General features: G+C 38.9%; 1 protein-coding gene across 1 annotated transcript; it reads left to right on the forward strand.

Moving 5' to 3' along the window:
- Positions 1 to 13,376: 13,376 nt before the first annotated feature.
- Positions 13,377 to 14,613, forward strand: LOC124636247 (aquaporin AQPAn.G-like). The gene is made up of 2 exons (XM_047172236.1): positions 13,377 to 13,701; positions 14,121 to 14,613. Exons 1-2 carry the CDS (start codon positions 13,377 to 13,379, stop codon positions 14,537 to 14,539), a joined length of 744 nt encoding a protein of 247 aa, XP_047028192.1. The 3' UTR covers positions 14,540 to 14,613.
- The last annotated feature ends 3,374 nt before the right edge of the window (positions 14,614 to 17,987 follow it).

The raw sequence follows: 17,987 nt of genomic DNA on the forward strand, positions 1-17,987 counted from the left end.
TTTGTAGCCAATTTCTTCATCATTGACGTAATAACCACTCTATATGAGATCTTAATTTGGAAGAAAATCCATGGAATTTTCCATTTTAAAAACATTTTTAGTAAGTACAAAATCATTTTTATACATTGACGATTTTCCGTAAGAAGAAATAGCTCCTAAGATACCTACGTACCTAAAGTATTTTAATTGTGTTGTAGTCGAAATTAAAACAATTGAACGGTAATTAAGTAGAACCTGATAGTTCATATTTATATTACAAAAACAATGCAGGAAAACTTATGAAGCAGGTGTTACCTAGTATGAAAATGAAACAGCACTTAGTTTTAAATGTAACAATTAGGTATTTGTTATATTCAAAATGAACAGTAGACTTACTCAGTAGACAGTATCACGGCTTTGTGAAATCCTGTAACATTGCCAAACCGCACCAGTAAATTGCCTACATGAAGACAAGATGGCTTTCCCGAACATAAACGATAATGCCCCAGTACACTGCAGTTTTCAAAAAGGTACATAAACTATACCTATAAAATTTTAAAAAATATGTAATCTGTGTTACAGGAGACAGGGCTTATTATGATACTAGCTTTTGCCCGCAACTTCGTTCGCGTGGAATAGTGACTACCAGCAGATTTTTGATTTGACCAATAGATGGCGCGATATGTCCGGAATAATTTTATTTTTATTTTTTTTTTGTAATAAAAACTATCCTATGTCCTTTCTCAAGTTTCAAACTATGTCTGTACCAAATTTCACACAAATCGGTTCAGTAGTTTAGGCGTGAAGAAAAGACAGACAGACAGACAGACAGACAGACAGACAGACAGAGTTACTTTCGCATTTATAATATTAGTTTGGATGTAATAAATTGAGGCATAAGAAATGGTATTTTTCTATTTCAAAACTTGAAAAATCAACTCGAAATGGAACCATCAGGAGCAATTTTCAATCTCCGTCTCATATATTCTACCTCGTATGTAGTACAAGCAACAGTTATTAATAATATCAGGCTTTACGGTACACGGAGCGAGAATCAAATTGTACTGTTACGAGAGCTCCTTGTCGGGCCAATTATATTGGCTTCGACACTACTCCGTGATGTACGAAGAGGGTTGATAATTAAACAGAAAGAATATAGCAGAATAGTTAAATTAGCGGCCTGACCTGGCTACATACGGGTATGTAAACAGTGCACCAGTACACCTATTTAAAATTTCCCTAAAATTACTTTGCCTATTGGTGAAAATCCATTCAAAGATGCAGAAAGAAATAAAGTACGAGTGAGAACCATACCATGTATCTTTCCAGACGCACGTGACGAATCATACTGTAGTTCAGAAATCTTCTATTAAGTTGTAGGTGTACGTATACATAGCTTGACAAACGACCTAATGACTCGATTCTCACTACCTTTTTAATCGATTTTACCTACAGTGTATCTACAGCCTACAGATACGTACTCACATACACAGGCAGTGTTTGCTAACTCCCCGTATAAGCTTTTAATAGTCTGAAACAAAGCGAGTCTCGTTTGCAGACGAAGGCCAATGCATTTTTAAACGACGCAGAGATTTTTTCCCCTATTCCCTACGTTTGATCCTCTGGTCTTTGTGGAAAAAAGAATAACGAACCTAGTTAGACTGTGACGTTATACGCAAACGAAATTTGATGCTCTCTTTGAGGCGTATCATTGTGATAAGATTATTTTCTTTTAGGTATTTTTCGCTTTAAATATTATAAGATTTTTTCCACCTTTTTACCTGCAATGTGCTGTACTGGTGTCTAAGTATACATATCGCTTTAAATATTACTTTCGACGTTTTACGTGCAATGTGCTGTAACTAAACATATTTTTTACAATTGCATGTTTCAGAGCAACCAATAAATTGAGACGATAAAATAATGTCGAAGACTGCAAAAAAATGCAATTAAACTTAAATATTGCATCGTCCCTGTATTGTAAAGAGCCGTAACTTTAGTCATTATTGCAAATATCTCAATCTAGTCAGCCATTTTTGGTAACTTTACATAACCAATTGTACGTACAAACTTTCATACATAATTTCTTCAAAGCGTTCTCACAATCTCATAATACTCACAAGAATCTCCCGGGCTTTACTTAATAAAGAAACTCAGCGGTTCCCTCCTCTAAAATAATTTCATTAAAACACTATTTGCTTATCTAGGCACTGAACTAATTACCTTTCTCTAAGGATTCTGCTTGAGTAACAAAAAATAACGAAAAAAGGTTATTTAACGTCGGCAAATATTACCTCTTCTTCAAGATTCATTAAATTTTAACGTCATCAAAGTGAGCGCCTTGAATTTTAATGAAATATTCTTCTGGTAAAATAGGATAAAATAGAACTTTTTGATGCTATTTCTTGGTTAATTTGTCATGGCAGTCGGAAAACCAATAGGTTTTTTTTTATACAATTGTCATACGGAACCATAGCACACTGGCAGCGCGAAAAGAATTCAAACTTCAAATCAATATATTATGGTCTCGATATTTCCCGCGATTCCGCCCGCATCTCGAACTAAGTACTTCCTGAACCGAGATAAAAGTATCCTAAATATTTTCCTAGGCTCTAGAGTCTTAAGTACCAAACATTTTAGGAGGTTCAGTAGTTTTACACAAATAGAGATGCTTTCATTTATACCTAATACTCTAGATAGGTACCTTGACAATGTACAGGCTGGTTGGAAGATTACTTGTAGCCTTAACACTTGTCTTATATCCTTATAATAAAGGCCGTATCATAATCTTCCAGTCGCCACCTGACCTTTCAGTAAGCCGCGCATAAACGCTAAGGTTGTAGATAATACGTCGGTTGCGTAGCAAATAATTTATTTTGTAAATCCGTGCGACTTTAACAAATTTGAATACAAGAAAGAGCTTTATTTATGGTAAGTATTTTGACTCTGTTACATTTGATAAGACAGTAATTTACGCATTCCAATTCTTACATTGCATAACGCATCTGCACAACAATAATTTTCCTTTAAAACAAGTACTTAAATACTAGCTATAAATAAAACGATGCACCACTTTCATAATTACCAACCAACAGAACATCATAAGCCAAAAGGGCGTAAGTCACTATTACTATACTTTCAGATACGACCTTTTATAATTTCCACAAGCACTTGACACAAAAGTTATTGGCACGAATTCCTAGAAAGGAAAAAGGCTTGTAAAAATATCCAGTGTTTTGTAGGGAATGAAGCCAAGTTACATGTAAACTTAATTAGTGGGAGATGTTTTATGGGATGACCCAGTTACAGCACTGCGGGACACCACAGGAGACCTTGAAACGAGGGTTCATGTGAAAGATTACTCTCATTTTGCTCTGTCGCTCAAGAGTGACTCATTGCAGACTAAACAGTCGGAAGATAGTCGGCTCAATAGTTGGTTGATAGATTATTTTGAAGGTTAAAAAGAATCTAATCCAATTTTTTTTGTCTGATACAGGCCGGATACTTTGTTGTTGTACCTACCATTCATCTATTGATTTCTGACACTTACGCAAATATTATACATTTAAATAAAACGATCATAAACTATAAGTAACCATTGACCATGGATGAAAAGATCCGAAACGTTGGGATTAAATAATATTAACATAACCGCGACAAAATCCGTAAAAGCAGTTTTGTTTAAATACCATTCACTTGCAAACTGATTTATGAACCAGATCAAACAAATCAGCGTAACAGGTACTGTTAAAGCTAATTAACTATTCATTTCCATTTAATTTCAATATTAGCGGACAAATGTGTGTTGTGGTTTGGTTATTTATAGGTACATACATAGTTTCATGACCCACCCTTAGATAACATCAGTCAGCTCACCCAACTCCCAGAGAATTTGCAATTCATAATTGGAACAAAATGCATTGAGAGTCAAAATTCCATTTCGTGCTCCAAAAGCAGTGTTCTAGCCGATGGGTAAAGCGTAATACATTACGTGGTGGGATTGCATTTGAAATCAAATTCCCCTCACAGACGCGCAATGGAACGTGTTTGGACTGCAATGTATGAATCCGTCAAAAGCTATGGGTTCAATGATATGTTACATGTTTTGTAATACTGACTTAGGTAGAGTAGTAGGTAAAACGTGGCAAAACTAATAATTAATGATATTCATTCTTCGGTCTACTCGACGTCCGTACGTCATTGTAGGGATCCAGCAGAATCCCAGCGTCAGGTATTCTACCTGACACATGCTGAGCTGGACTCCCATTCGGTGCAAACTTAAGACATACTGAACCGTGTTCCTTCTTCCGCACTACCCGTGTGATATGTAATTTTATAATATTTTTTTTTGTCTAGTGTACCCACTTACTTTTTAATTTTTGGTCAATTTCTTTGTGACTGTTATTGTTTGTGCTGAATAAATGTACCTATAATCCTCTTCAAAGAAATTCTGAGGTATTATCCATCTACCTTACCTATCTACTCTTTACCCGGAAGAAGGAAGTGGCCTCAGTACTTATGTAGGTACAACCACGGAGGATAGCTAGTTTGCTATAAACAATGGAAACATAAAAATTGCAACGGCAAGAAAAGGTTTCCATAACATTTTTCATCTCTTTGTGGTGAAATAAACGCTACCTCCATCTATCTGTTTCAACAAGCTAAACTTGAAGTACAAGACAGATACAATCATGTATAAACCCACAGAGAAGGGATATTTGCTACTCTTTCAAAACATAATATAGTGAACGAAAAGATTTCAGTGTTTGTTATACATATGCAACAGTATTTGTATGTAAATCAACCGACAGCCTAAAAGTAGCCCATGTACTCAGCCCAATATATAAATCAATCAAGCTCTCAATATTTTACAAGCCAAATAAACGAAAAAGTAAGCTCATTACAAATTCGTAAAACAGACTGTAGACATAAATGAAATGAAAAGAAGTTTAAAAAACCTTCTATACTATTTAAAACGCAAAATAAGCTCAGACAAAAAGTAACAGAAAAGAACTGTTTACTCTCGAGTAAGCAGAACTCGAAAGAGCTCGTTACTTGACTATTTTTATTCTTTTTCTTAGACCATCCAACAAACTGGAGACGCCACTTTCAAGCCTTCCCCTCCGACAAAGGTACGATATTACCGATGATACTTAAGTAGGTCCAAATGCCAGCAGGTCAACTTACCCGAATCTGTCAAATACCAATCGAACATTAACCTTCCCTTATTGTGATAAAGTTGAAAATCTATTGAAAAAACTTGACAGATGATGTGCTGTCAATGCTATGCTTGTATTGATCAATTTTGGTCGTGTGCGGGATTAATGCGATCGAAAATGGATGAGTGAACTATCACTATCCACTGCGTTGCCGTTCATAAATTGGCAGACTTTTTCGAATAGAGATTTGTGCTTATAGCGTATCCTGTTAGTTAAATGCTCTTATAATTCTTTTCACATAAAAAGATGGTTTTTAATGAGACTTTTTAGTATCGAGTTAGGGTTTCAAAGAGATGTCTCATTGTGATATTCACAGGATTGAGCCCCGGGGCTCCGAGCTCGGCACATTGTGAAAATGTTGCTGATTTTCAGGTATGCTGGGTATATTGCTTGCGTTTAGGAAAATATGCTGATGTATTTATATAAAAAAAAAACTTTCATGAATTTATTTTGTTATGACTTAGGTATTTTAACATTTTAGTTATAGAAGGTAATTTTTGGCTCAAATGAGGAAAGCCTATCAGACAGAGTTACTTGCCCATTTATAATACTTATGAGTTATGTAGGTATAGAGAGGGGGAAAATTCTCTACGGGCGGTCCTGTGCATTTTTCATTATATAATAGCCATTTCTAACCACCTTCGTCTAGTGCAGTTTATAACACTCTCACTAATATTTCCCATCAACTGATTCAAAAAACATTGTTTGAATAATCGAATTTGGTTTAGAAAACCATCAAAAAAGCGATGGAACAACAATACGATTCGTTTGTTTGTGTTATAATCAACAAAGATGTTCGCGGGAATGAAAAAATATGATACATCGATGGGGCCATGGTAATACTGCAAGCGTTAAGTGAAGATGAAGCGGAAAATCCAAGAAAAAAATATTTTTTTAGCATGGAATTATGAAATATGTCGTTTCATTTTTACTCAAACTTATTTCTGTCTCTGAAAAGGCCCTTATTGCATTATTCCATAACCTAAGATTGTACATTGTACAACTATGTTTCTTAGCGCGGCGGTCACCGCCGGTGCCGGACGTGTGCGCCAGCAGGCTCTCCACAGTACCTGGCGTGTCCGCTGGAGGGCGCCACAGTGTCGTGCAGTGTCGAGCACGGCGGCGAGCGCCGTCAGTAGCGCGGCGGTCACCGCCGGCGCCGGACGTGTGCGCCAGCAGGCTCTCCACAGTACCTGGCGTGTCCGCTGGAGGGCGCCACAGTGTCGTGCACAGTGTCGCACGGCGGCGAGCGCCGTCAGTAGCGCGGCGGCTACCGTCGGCGCCGGCGCTTGGTAACAACATCTCCCAAGCCTGATCGGAAATCCCCCGAAATTGTGTCTTGGCTAAATAGCAGACCACCACTGGTGGCAAGACACCGAGGCATCGCAGGAAGGCCTAGAGGCAGCGATAGGGATCGTGTTATCGTATGTCAAACTGCTGCATCTAACATCTCTCCGATCGTAGCGGTTCACCGTTCCATCGGATAAAGGGATGTTAGACGAGAGAGTGCTCTTGCGTTTGCGCGTATGTTTGAGCACTGTAATATATCCTGCGCATCTGACTGCTTCCGTATAATGGACCCCGATTTGGCGAAGACTAGTGGCGATAGGTTGAGGTAGAGAGGTTCGGGCTGATGCAACCTGAGCTTTGTCTGAGACCTGCACACTAGCGGCTCTGGGGGTGTGAGTACATGCCGTGGTCGTTTTCTCTTTGAGCTGGGGGGACAGAGGGAATCCGGCAGCACCCAGAGCGACAAAGCAGCCCTTTTTAGGGGAGCACTGCTTTCCTTGCTCAGCCTGGGAGGGGGCTAGAAAAGGTGCCCTAAAAAAATGCTCACCCCAAACACTCTTTGGATAGCAGTAACCACGGCTGCTTCCGCATCTTTTTATTCGTGGTCGACACAACAACAGTAATAAACGTAAAACACCTTTACTGACTTTTGGTGCATGGAATGTTCGCACCCTTCTCGACCGCGAGACAAACGCCTGCCCAGAACGGAAAACAGCCATAGTTGCTCGAGAACTCCGCCGCTACAACATTGATATAGCTGCTGTAAGCGAAACCCACCTTGCCGATGAGGGCGAGCTAGTCGAGCATGGCGGTGGCTACACTTTCTACTGGAAGGGCACTGCTGCAACAGAACCAAGAAGGTCGGGAGTTGGTTTTGTGATCAAGAATAATCTTGTGAAGACACTTCAAGAATGTCCAATCCACATCTCGGACCGTATAACCACATTGCGCCTTCACTTAGACGGTGACAATTTCCTTAATGTTATCAGTGTCTATGCACCGACGCTAGGTAGTTCTGACGACATCAAGGATAAATTTTATGAAGAACTTACACAATGTCTCCATAAAATACCGAACAGAGAAAAGATTCTCTTGTTAGGAGACTTCAATGCTAGAGTTGGTCAAGATTATGAAGCGTGGCCTAAAGTTTTGGGTAGACATGGGGTAGGCAACATCAACTCTAATGGCCAGTTGCTGCTTAGTTTATGTGCTCAATTCCAACTTGCAATCACAAACACCATGTTTCGCCTTGCTGCTAAGCACAAAACTACGTGGATGCACCCACGTTCTAAGCACTGGCACCTCATTGACTATGCCATCACGAGGCAGCGAGACATCTCTCAGGTCCTAGTCACTCGTGTTATGCGCGGTGCTCATTGCTGGACGGACCATAGACTAATTGTCACCAAACTGCGTCTTTGCCTTCGGCGACCATTCAGGGCTAGCAGGAAAAAGCCTCAGAACATAAACATTGAGAAACTCAAACATCCGGGACCCCGAAGCAAATACGCTGAAACGCTGGCATGTGATATACACTCTCATCAAAATACCGGTGATATTGATGCAGACTGGAACGCTTTATCGTCGTCCATTCTTGACGTAGCCATTAACACCATAGGGCTAAAAAATAAACGCAAGCAAGACTGGTTTGATGAGAACGACGAAGTTCTTTCTGAAGCTATTGCCAAACACCGAGACCTTCTCAGGCGCAGTAATAACAGCGCACTTATAAGAGAGAGTGACCGTGAGTTGCGTAAACTCACGAGACACACTAAAGATAAATGGTGGCAAGACAAGGCTCAATACATCCAGTCGCTTGCTGATATATAGTAATCAGCTCGGTGATTTCTATAGCGAAATTCGCAATCTCCTGGGTACCACCAACTTCATAAAGGTACCACTGAAGTCGCTGGATGGTAAAAGTCTGCTGAAAAGCAAAAATGAAGTGTTAGATCGTTGGGCAGAACACTTCAATAATCTACTTAATGTAGATCGAACAGCCGATCTACACTACATAGACAGTTTGCCTCAACTTCAAATAGCAGAAGAATTGGATGATGCCTTGTCTAAACATGAATTGCTTTGTGCCATCAAACAACAGCAAAATCAGCGTGCGGTTGGCCTAGACCTTATACCAGGTGAGCTTCTGAAGTACGGCGGCGAGGAACTGCATTCGCGCGTCTGGGAAATGTTTGTGCTTATGTGGGAAAAAGAACAAGTTCCTGAAACTTTTAAGTTATCACGCGTCAGGGCTCTCTATAAGAACAAAGGCGACCGGTCGGAATGTGGTTCTTACCGCGGTATTTCACTGCTCTCTGTCTCTGGAAAAGTCTTCGCCAGAGTACTTCTAAACCGCCTCAGGAACCTCTCTGAAAAGATTCTGCCGGAAACCCAATTTGGTTTCAGACCAGACAGAGGAACTTGTGAGGCAATATTTGCAGTCCGTCAACTCCAGGAAAAAAGTAGAGAGCAGGGACAGCACTTGTATCTCTGCTTTATTGATCTGGAAAAAGCCTTTGACTGCGTCCCTCGCGAGGCCCTCTGGAAGGTACTGAGAAAGTTGGGGTGTACAGAGAAGTTCATAAGACTCCTGCGACTCCTGCACGATGACATGCAATGTTGTGTAGCGGTTGAAGATGACCAATCGAGCTTCTTCTCCGTCACCTGTGGAGTAAAGCAAGGTTGTGTCCTGGCTCCCACATTGTTTGCATTATATTTCGCAGTTGTAGTCCGGGAAGTATTGAATTCTTCTCCTGAAGGAGTTCGTATTCGTTATCGGACTGACGGCAAACTTTTCAACCTGAATAGGCTCAAGGCGACCACAAAGGTGTCCTATGCACATATACAGGACATTATGTATGCAGATGACCTCTGTTTCGTGGCTGAATCCCCTGAAGTCCTGCAACAGCTAGTCACGAACCTTCACAAGCAGTGCTGTACATTTGGTCTAAAAATCAGCATCAAAAAGACAGAAGTAATGTCTTCAGACAATCACGGACGTCAAGAACTGACCATTATGCTTGGTGAAGATGTCCTGAAGCAGGTCGATAAATTTCGATATTTGGGGAGTACTATAACAGCAAAGTGCGACCTTGACGCCGAAATCAATAGCAGAATTGGTGCTGCAGCCGCTGCTTTCGGCAAATTCGACAAGAAGGTCTTCAGCTCCCATGACCTAAAGATATCCACAAAGGTTTCTGTGTATATGGCAGTTGTGTTGCCTTGTATACTCTACTCAGCGGAAACATGGACACCGTACCGACGCCACATCAAGCAACTAGACCGCTTCCACCTCAAATGTCTGCGCAAAATATTAAATATCCGTTGGTTTGATCGTGTGCGTAACACAGAAGTGTTGAGGAAAGCCAATGTAGGTGGCATTGAAGCATACCTCATGAGGAGACAGCTTCGTTGGTGCGGGCATGTACTGCGCATGCCGGATACTAGAGTGGCCAAGCGCATCCTCTACTCCGAGTTGCAGGAGGGCAAGCGGAAACGTGGCGGACAGCTGCTGCGATACAAGGATGTGCTGAAGCGTCACATGAAAAGCTGTTCCATTGACCCGTCTCAGTGGGAGAATCTGGCATCCAACCGCAGAGACTGGAGAAGCCGCGTTAAAGCCAAAGTCTTTGACTTTGAAGCACGCCGACTTTCTGAGTTGGATGCCAAACGAGATGAGTTGAAAGCTCGACCACCTGTAGCTATCAACTACAACTTTGTGGCTGGTATCCTGACATGTCCGCAGTGTGCGCGGACTTTCACGCACAAAATTGGATACTCCAGCCACATGAGAGCACACGCACGCCATTAGGGTCGAAGTGGTCGCCGTTGCCGAAATCGGCGTGGAAGATTATTATGTTTCTTAAAAAAATATTCTTATAGCACAAAAATCTTCTGATTCTTATACATGCCATTCTTTTTCTTCATTATGTAAAAACATTTAATACTTGTAAGTTACAATATTCTTAGCAAATAAAGTGTTGATAGATTGATTGATTCTGTACAACCAAAACAAAACATAAAATAGGAAAAAAACGCTTTTATTTAACAGTATAACCAAATCCTCACTCTCATATTTCATACCGGTAACTTGAAGCGCTGATTTTCCGCGACCAAACGAAAATATTTGCGCGTGAAAAATGGATTCACCGAAAAATTCAAGCAACGCCATTGGACGAAATTGAGCATCAAAGCGAACGCCTTTGTGTAGGACTAGCTGTTCCATGCGGTTTTACCTAAGTCCCGAGCGAATAAGTTTTTGTATTTTATGCTGTCCTGGTACCTACGTGGTTAGCGATAGTGTCGACACTCTGTGGGTAATTGGTATACTCTTATATCTCATGCTATCTTGGTACTTGGTGAGCAGTTACGTCAGGTGATCGAAATGATATTTTAAGTTAAGTTATACGCAACTGGTACTTGGTGTGCAGGTGGATCGACATCCCGTGATAGGCTAGACTTTTTTTTATTTAGATTTGACTAATAACCCGCGCCCTCAGGAAACTTCTTCCCGTACAATAATAAATAAAATATTGCCTGTGTTACTCGGGAAGAGTGTTGCTTTTCAACAGTGAAAGAATTTTTTGAACCGGTTCATTAGCTCCGGAGCCTTTGGGTACAAACAGACAAACCAACAAAAACATGTTTCATCTTTAGTATGGACATATTAATAGCCAGGGGACCATGACAACACCCTCCCTACCTAGCTGATCATATAGAACCTTGTATTGTTAAATGCTGAGCAGAGTTTTGGGAATACATTTATACGACATGTGGACATGCTTTTGTATTCTCTTTTATGGTCGGTTTACCTTGTTATTGGAGGAATTATCCTTATTATACCTATTGTTAGAAAAGAAAATAGTGGTTAAGGAAAATCACAAATTGTGTATAAGATAACGATAAAATAGTTTATGGGTGGTACAATATGTACCTATAAGATATTCATAATATTGATGCTCGTAATGTACTTTTTTAATTAGATCCTACATAGAAATTAACTATGGACGACATACTTCCAATTAAAAAAAGTTTTTTTTTTTTTTCAATTAATGTAAATATTTTGTGAATAGCTAGATAATATATATAATATCTAAGCCAAAAAAAAAACAATGAAGTTACATGTCATCGCATTTTTTCCTAAACTTTCTTTAAAAACTGTCCATTGTGAAGCTTTCTGAAACAAAAACCCGAAAGTACCTCTTCCACAACCTAAAAATAGAAAATTCATTTAATGAAAGCCGAAAGCCTTAGAAATGTACTTAAACCAACCAGCCAACGCCTGCCTGAGTAATATTAAAAGAGTATTTATTAAGCACCTTTCTAAGTTTTCAGAAGCCTCCAGGGTACCGTAAAATTAAATATAAACACTAACTTGTTTAGCAAAAGCCTTGTTATTATAATAAAACCCAATAGTTGGTTAATAAGCTTGTCTTAAGCTTCGAACAATGTTTGGATCAGATGGGAATTCCAAGATGGCTTCCTTAGACTTGTTTAACAAAGGCGAAGGATAGGAATTAGTTCTGACAACAAATTGTTGGATGAATGAATAAAAATTACACATTCTTCTGCATGTCTATTATTATGTTAGCAACACATGGATTAATTTAAAGAACAGATGTTAGTATAAATATGGGTGACTTGTATTATTTAACTTTAATGATAAATAAACTAAACCAGCCGTGATTGCTTCCCGTTGGTCAAATAAGCTATTTGACAACTGAAAATGGTTCAGTAATCAATATAGCTAAGTAGTGCAACTCACTGTGAATATTGACTAATCTACCTACTACATAAATTCGTGATGTTTTAAAGTTCATCAAGATTTTTTTTAATTAAAAGAAGCCTTTAATATCAAAAATCAGAAAATATTTTTAAAATTTAATTTCAAAAAACTTTTTCGAAGTTATAATTAACTACATAGCTGAGTAAACAAATTACATATTTAACTCCTTTATTAACCGAAAGTTTATTTAAGTTCTCTAACGTTATTAAGTGAGTTAATTATCTCGCGTGAAATTGGATGTCGCTTACAAGAAACCAGACGAACCCGATAAATTAATGTGCCCTTAACTTTAAAAGTAATTTATATTTTTAATTAGCCTTTAGATTACGAGATTATTTCGCTTTCTGAATTAAATTTTTATAGAAGAATGCTTATGAGATAAGAAAAAAGTTTAAGTTTTCTACTTATTATATAAAAAAATAATTCAATTATTTCAACGAGCTAATCTCGTAAACCATAGGTCTGATTTCTAAAATTCTTTCAGTAGGTAGGTTTCAGTAGGAAAGAAAAGCTATAAGTATTTCTTATCCGGATGCGTGAAATAATTTCTGCAGGACGCGGGCGAAAAGTAGCAAAAGATAATAATACTTTTACGTGCCATACATTTTTTATTATCCTTCATTCTTCTGCAAAATAGAAAAACTACTAAGTATTTGGCTCGTTACTGAAGGCAGAAAAAACTAGGTCACATTCTGTGTGAAACACTTATTTCCCGAATATTCTAGCAGATTAGCTTCGTTTGTCAAAGATACGTAGCGCGTCTGATGCTGGATGTACTAAACTGCTTTGTGCTTTCCAGTTACACATCATTATCTGTGTGACATTGGAAAAATTATGGAGAAATGGAAGATGAGAGAAACTGTCCATATGGGAACAAGAATAATTGAAAAATATTACTTATCTTATACCAACCTATGGTTTTTACTATCAAAATAATATCTGTGACAAAAAAATAAAAAGTACCTAAGAAAAGAAGACTTACTTTTTTTTCTTTTCATCGAGTGTACACCCCCTACACCCAATACAAGCCCTCTAGATCTCCAATCTAGTAAGCTTAGCCTCAACGTTTGCCTCGCCTCACAATTATCATTCCAATCAGCAAAATGGCCCAAATAAAAGATATCTTAGGCCTCAAAGAGATGAGAGACTGCAAGACACTCATTCGGCAACTGATATCGGAGTTTGTTGGTACATTTATGTATCTATCTGTGGTGCTATCTGCCGGGATTGGTTATGGGGACGCTAATCCCAGAGTCGTGATCGCTTTGGCCAATGGTCTGATCGTTGCGAGCATAGTTCAGATTATTGGTCATGTGTCAGGGGGGCATATAAATCCGGCTGTAACTATCGGGGCTTTGGTGTGCGGACATATTAAGCTACTGAAAGCTTTGTGTTATGTTGTTATGCAGGCTTTGGGAAGCATTGCAGGTGAGTTTTTGGGCTATTGATAGTGTGATCGGTTACCGTGTGAATCAACGTATTATCACAGATTACTATAATAGTTACGGTATTATATCAAAGTATTGTTGTGGTATGAATCAATGTTGAAAGTGTTGAATGCTTTTGAGGTTCTTGTAGTATTCACACGCGTCCAGAGGGACCTTCTTCGTTCCACACCCATATAAAATAGTCAGTGTCCTTTCTCAGGCTCTAGACTTTCATTGTACCAAGTCACATTTCAATCGGTTCAGTAGTTTTATTGTGCAAGCCGGAGAGACATAGCGCTATTTCTGCATTTATCTACCTTTAATATTAATAGGACACAGCCGAAGTTTAAAAACAGTCTTTTAGCAATGTCTTCCAAGTCATTCAATATTTTTGCTTATAAATATTACTTTACCTTTCAGGAGCTGCAGTAGCCCACGCAGTTTCTTCAAAAGGCATCAAAGGCAATCTCGGAGCCACCGTACCTTACGAACACACCGAACCAATGCATGTCTTCGCCCTAGAATTCCTGATGACTTTCCTCCTAGTAGCCGTGGTTTTAAGCGTGATAGACTTACGAAGGGGCGCTAGAGGTCTTGGTTCTGCCTCCCTGGCTATAGGCCTTTGTGTATCAGGGTGTCTATGCTCCTGTTTACCCTACACAGGGTCTATAAACCCCGCAAGGACATTAGGACCAGCAGTAATAATGAACATCTATGATATGCATTGGGCTTATTGGGCAGGACCTATCTTAGGAGGTTTTAATGCAGGATTATTTTATAGAGTTGTGTTGCGAGTGCATCGTGAAGAATATAATTTGGAAACGCGTTCGAATGAATAAATATTGATGTTTTACTGCGAATAATTATAAGCTAAAAGTCACAATAAATTGTTGACTTGCATTTGTAACCGAAAGAAGCCTTTTATTTATTTAAACTTTATATACTTACAGTATAAGTTACATTGGCGGGCTTAATGCCATAAGGCGTTCTATACCAGTTGAACATCTGGTTAAAATGGGTTAAAAGGAGATGACATAGATACAAAAAGCTTACCTTTTACATTGAATATAACTCTGCCTTTTTTTCTGTCCTGTACATTGAATTTGGCACAGGGATATTAAGCACCCTCGAGATTGATACAGGTAATTGTTTACCCATGTGATAGAAGTAGTGACCTCGAGTGAAACCGCTGGTGAAAATTAAGACTGGATAATAAGTTAGTATTCACTATTATATCGTACATCTCAATATATAAAAATGAATCCCTATATCCCTTGGTCACACGTAAACGGCTAGACTGATGACTTAATTAAACTGAAAATTAGCGGAGAGGTAGCTTACAATCGGGATAAAAACATAGGATTCACCACCTAGGGTAAACTCGGGGCACGGGTGAAACTTTTTAGATAATAGGTAAAATGAAACATCGGTGACCGTACTGCTAACAAATAAAAAGCAACCTTTTTCATATTAAAACACAAGACAAAATTGCCGTCGATTTTGGAAAACCGATACAGACCTTTTTGACACGAAATCCATGATTATTTTATATTCTAAGCGACAGTATTTTATCAGGTAAACCACTTCACTTAACACCAGGAAAACCGTGTAAATGTTTTTGTAATATTAGCGTCAAAAATGTGCAGAATTTCAGCCTTTTTAATATTAGGTATAATGGCGTCCAAGGGGTTTATGCCACGGCGGCGGTTCTCATAGGAGATCATCCAGCTGCGCAGAGCATATTATGGTGATCTTCACACTGCCCCGCATCACGCTGCATCTTGCGTGTCGACGCACCTACGCGCGTTCCTGCGGGAGTGCAGATCTGCATCATCGTGCGGGTTTTTCGCGCACTCACGCGCGTAGGTGCGTTTAGTAGATTCACCCATGGCGGCTCTCATAGAGTTCCATTTTCAAATATACACGTCACGCCAGATTCAGTGTGCCATACCTTGCGTCTCGCCCCGCACCTACGCGCGGGGGTGCGTGTTTCTCCGCGTGTATGCGCGTGATCCGCATGAACGCGCGTGGATGCATTTTCAGTGTGTTGGACTATGCGTGTTTTCCATACAAACGGAGATATTTACAAGCAACAGAAAAAAACACATCCACGCACTACGCTGCATCATGCGGGCAGTGTGATAATCGCCTATAGTGCATAAGCATTTGGTATTAGGTATACAATGTACTAAGCCACTATTAAGTACTATTATTTTAAAAGTTGCAACATTTTTACGTAACAAACACAAATTCAGTGAACTGGCTAAATAAATGAGCCATATATTTCAACAGAACGACTTTATCTTGAACAGTTTATCGCAAAACGCTTTGTATGCGCTTTTCCTTATTTAAAAAAACAATTTGAACTTAAAGTTCGTGTTAACTAGCAGTTATTTAAGTGTTACTTCACACGATGTTATAATTTAACTACGAGGTAAAAATAGACTGAGCTTTTTAACCTGAAAATTCAAAAATAAAGTTACATTTTGTGATGTGTTTTATTCGAAACTACTAGAATTATTTAAAGGAAAGGTGCACAGATGGTCTAGAGCCTGAAGTAGGCTTCTTTTTGTCCGGATGCGGGAAGTAGGTTTTGGCACGCGGGTAGAAGCGCAGAGAACAGCTAGGTAATTTAGTCGACTCAGGTACCATTATCTTTGTCTTAATTACGAAACTAATACAATTGAAAAATACAGAGGAAGTGGTGAAGCGCGGGCGTTTTAGGGGCTGTCTTTTGTAAAGGCGTACAAAAAGTGCTGATTTTCAGCCTACTTTCAAAATGACTTGATTTGATTTGATTTAATAGTCGTCTTCAACATTACGGGCACATCAGAAACAAGATCACTTTCGACCTATCCTAGGCATTGTCCAAACAATATCTATAAGCCTCCTTTCACACAGAAAAAGCACCAGTATCAAGCATTTACCCCAACGCAAAATCGAATCGAATGTTATCTCATCATCGATACTAATCCTCTCTGATGAAACAAAAATTCGATTCTCGATTATTGGTAAGCTCTCGATATTCGACTAATACGAGCCTTCGTATCCACTCGGTATCGAGACAAACTTTTAATTGACAAAGTTGTCACATGGGCGTGAGGAGAAACTCAGTTTGTTCGCGACATCTTCATTTTAACGTTGTTTGAGCTTATTGGGGTTCCGTGTGAAATGTTATCATAATTATGAACATGTCTGGTATTGCAGGATGTTTTATTTTCAACTGACTGTCATCATTCATCTTTAATACTCTTCTGTCTGCCACCTCACAAGTAATGTTCTTTCTAGCCATGTCGATTTTCACGCAATCCATCCATCGTTTCTAGGTCGTCCTCTTTCACCATTGTATGCCATCAACCAAACACCAACACCAAAATTATTGTGTAGTACAATTTTGGAATCATGTAACCACTCAGTACTTACCTATGTACCACAATAAAGAATATTTGTACTTGTACTGTATCAGAAAAAAATGTAAATTTCAACATTGCTTATAGGATGATTTGACGAACCTAGAAAAATGCAAAAAATAAAAAAATCACAAGAAAGGGTTTTAATCCCTTATCCCTTATCGTTATTAATCATGATTGATATGGGTCCCGATGCATATGAGCGGGAACACACCTGTCACTTCTAATAGCATTGGAAAAGGATAGGTTTTGATACTCTGCAGGATTCGGGAGCCTCCAGGGATCGATATTGGGATGGTCAGAAGCTGTCGAGAGTAATACAGTCTGAAATTTGATATAGCTCGCAAAGGTAAAGTGCACGTTGTTTTAAGTTAATGATTTTTTTTAAGTTCTTTATTAACGAATGTCTCCAATCCATAATCAATCCCTTCTCATACGCAGAAGTATTCTGTAATCTTCTAGAGTACCTACTAGCAGCATCTGGATTAAATTAGCCTCAAAGCCTTACACGATAAATGGGCTATGTAACACTGAAATAACTTCAAATCGTTCTAGCAGTTCTTGATATCGCGTTCAAGCAAACAAACATACAATTCAGATTTAAAGTGTTATTATAACGTCACTGTGTTAAACAATTCAAACGATACAATAGTCTACATAATGGAAAACCACGTAAAACGCTCAATCCATATTTCTATGTAACAAAAAAATAAAAGAAAAACATCTTACACACACAAAAACATATTACTTCGAGAAACTTACTGTCAATATCGGGAACTTGCTGCGTTTGATTGATTCTGAAGATTGGTTTCTTATGTAGGTAAATATAAATACGAGCATGATGGATGTATCATACATTACCGACTCTGTCAGAATA

This window comes from Helicoverpa zea, chromosome 14 (assembly GCF_022581195.2).
Source record: "Helicoverpa zea isolate HzStark_Cry1AcR chromosome 14, ilHelZeax1.1, whole genome shotgun sequence".
Taxonomy (NCBI): Eukaryota; Metazoa; Arthropoda; class Insecta; order Lepidoptera; family Noctuidae; genus Helicoverpa; species Helicoverpa zea.

Excerpts from the sequence above, each read along its gene's own strand:
- LOC124636247 (XM_047172236.1), top strand. The coding sequence starts at position 13,377 with ATGGCCCAAATAAAAGATATCTTAGGCCTCAAAGAGATGAGAGACTGC. Across the intron at positions 13,702-14,120 it reads GGCTTTGGGAAGCATTGCAG|GAGCTGCAGTAGCCCACGCA; the intron begins GTGAGTTTTTGG and ends TTTACCTTTCAG.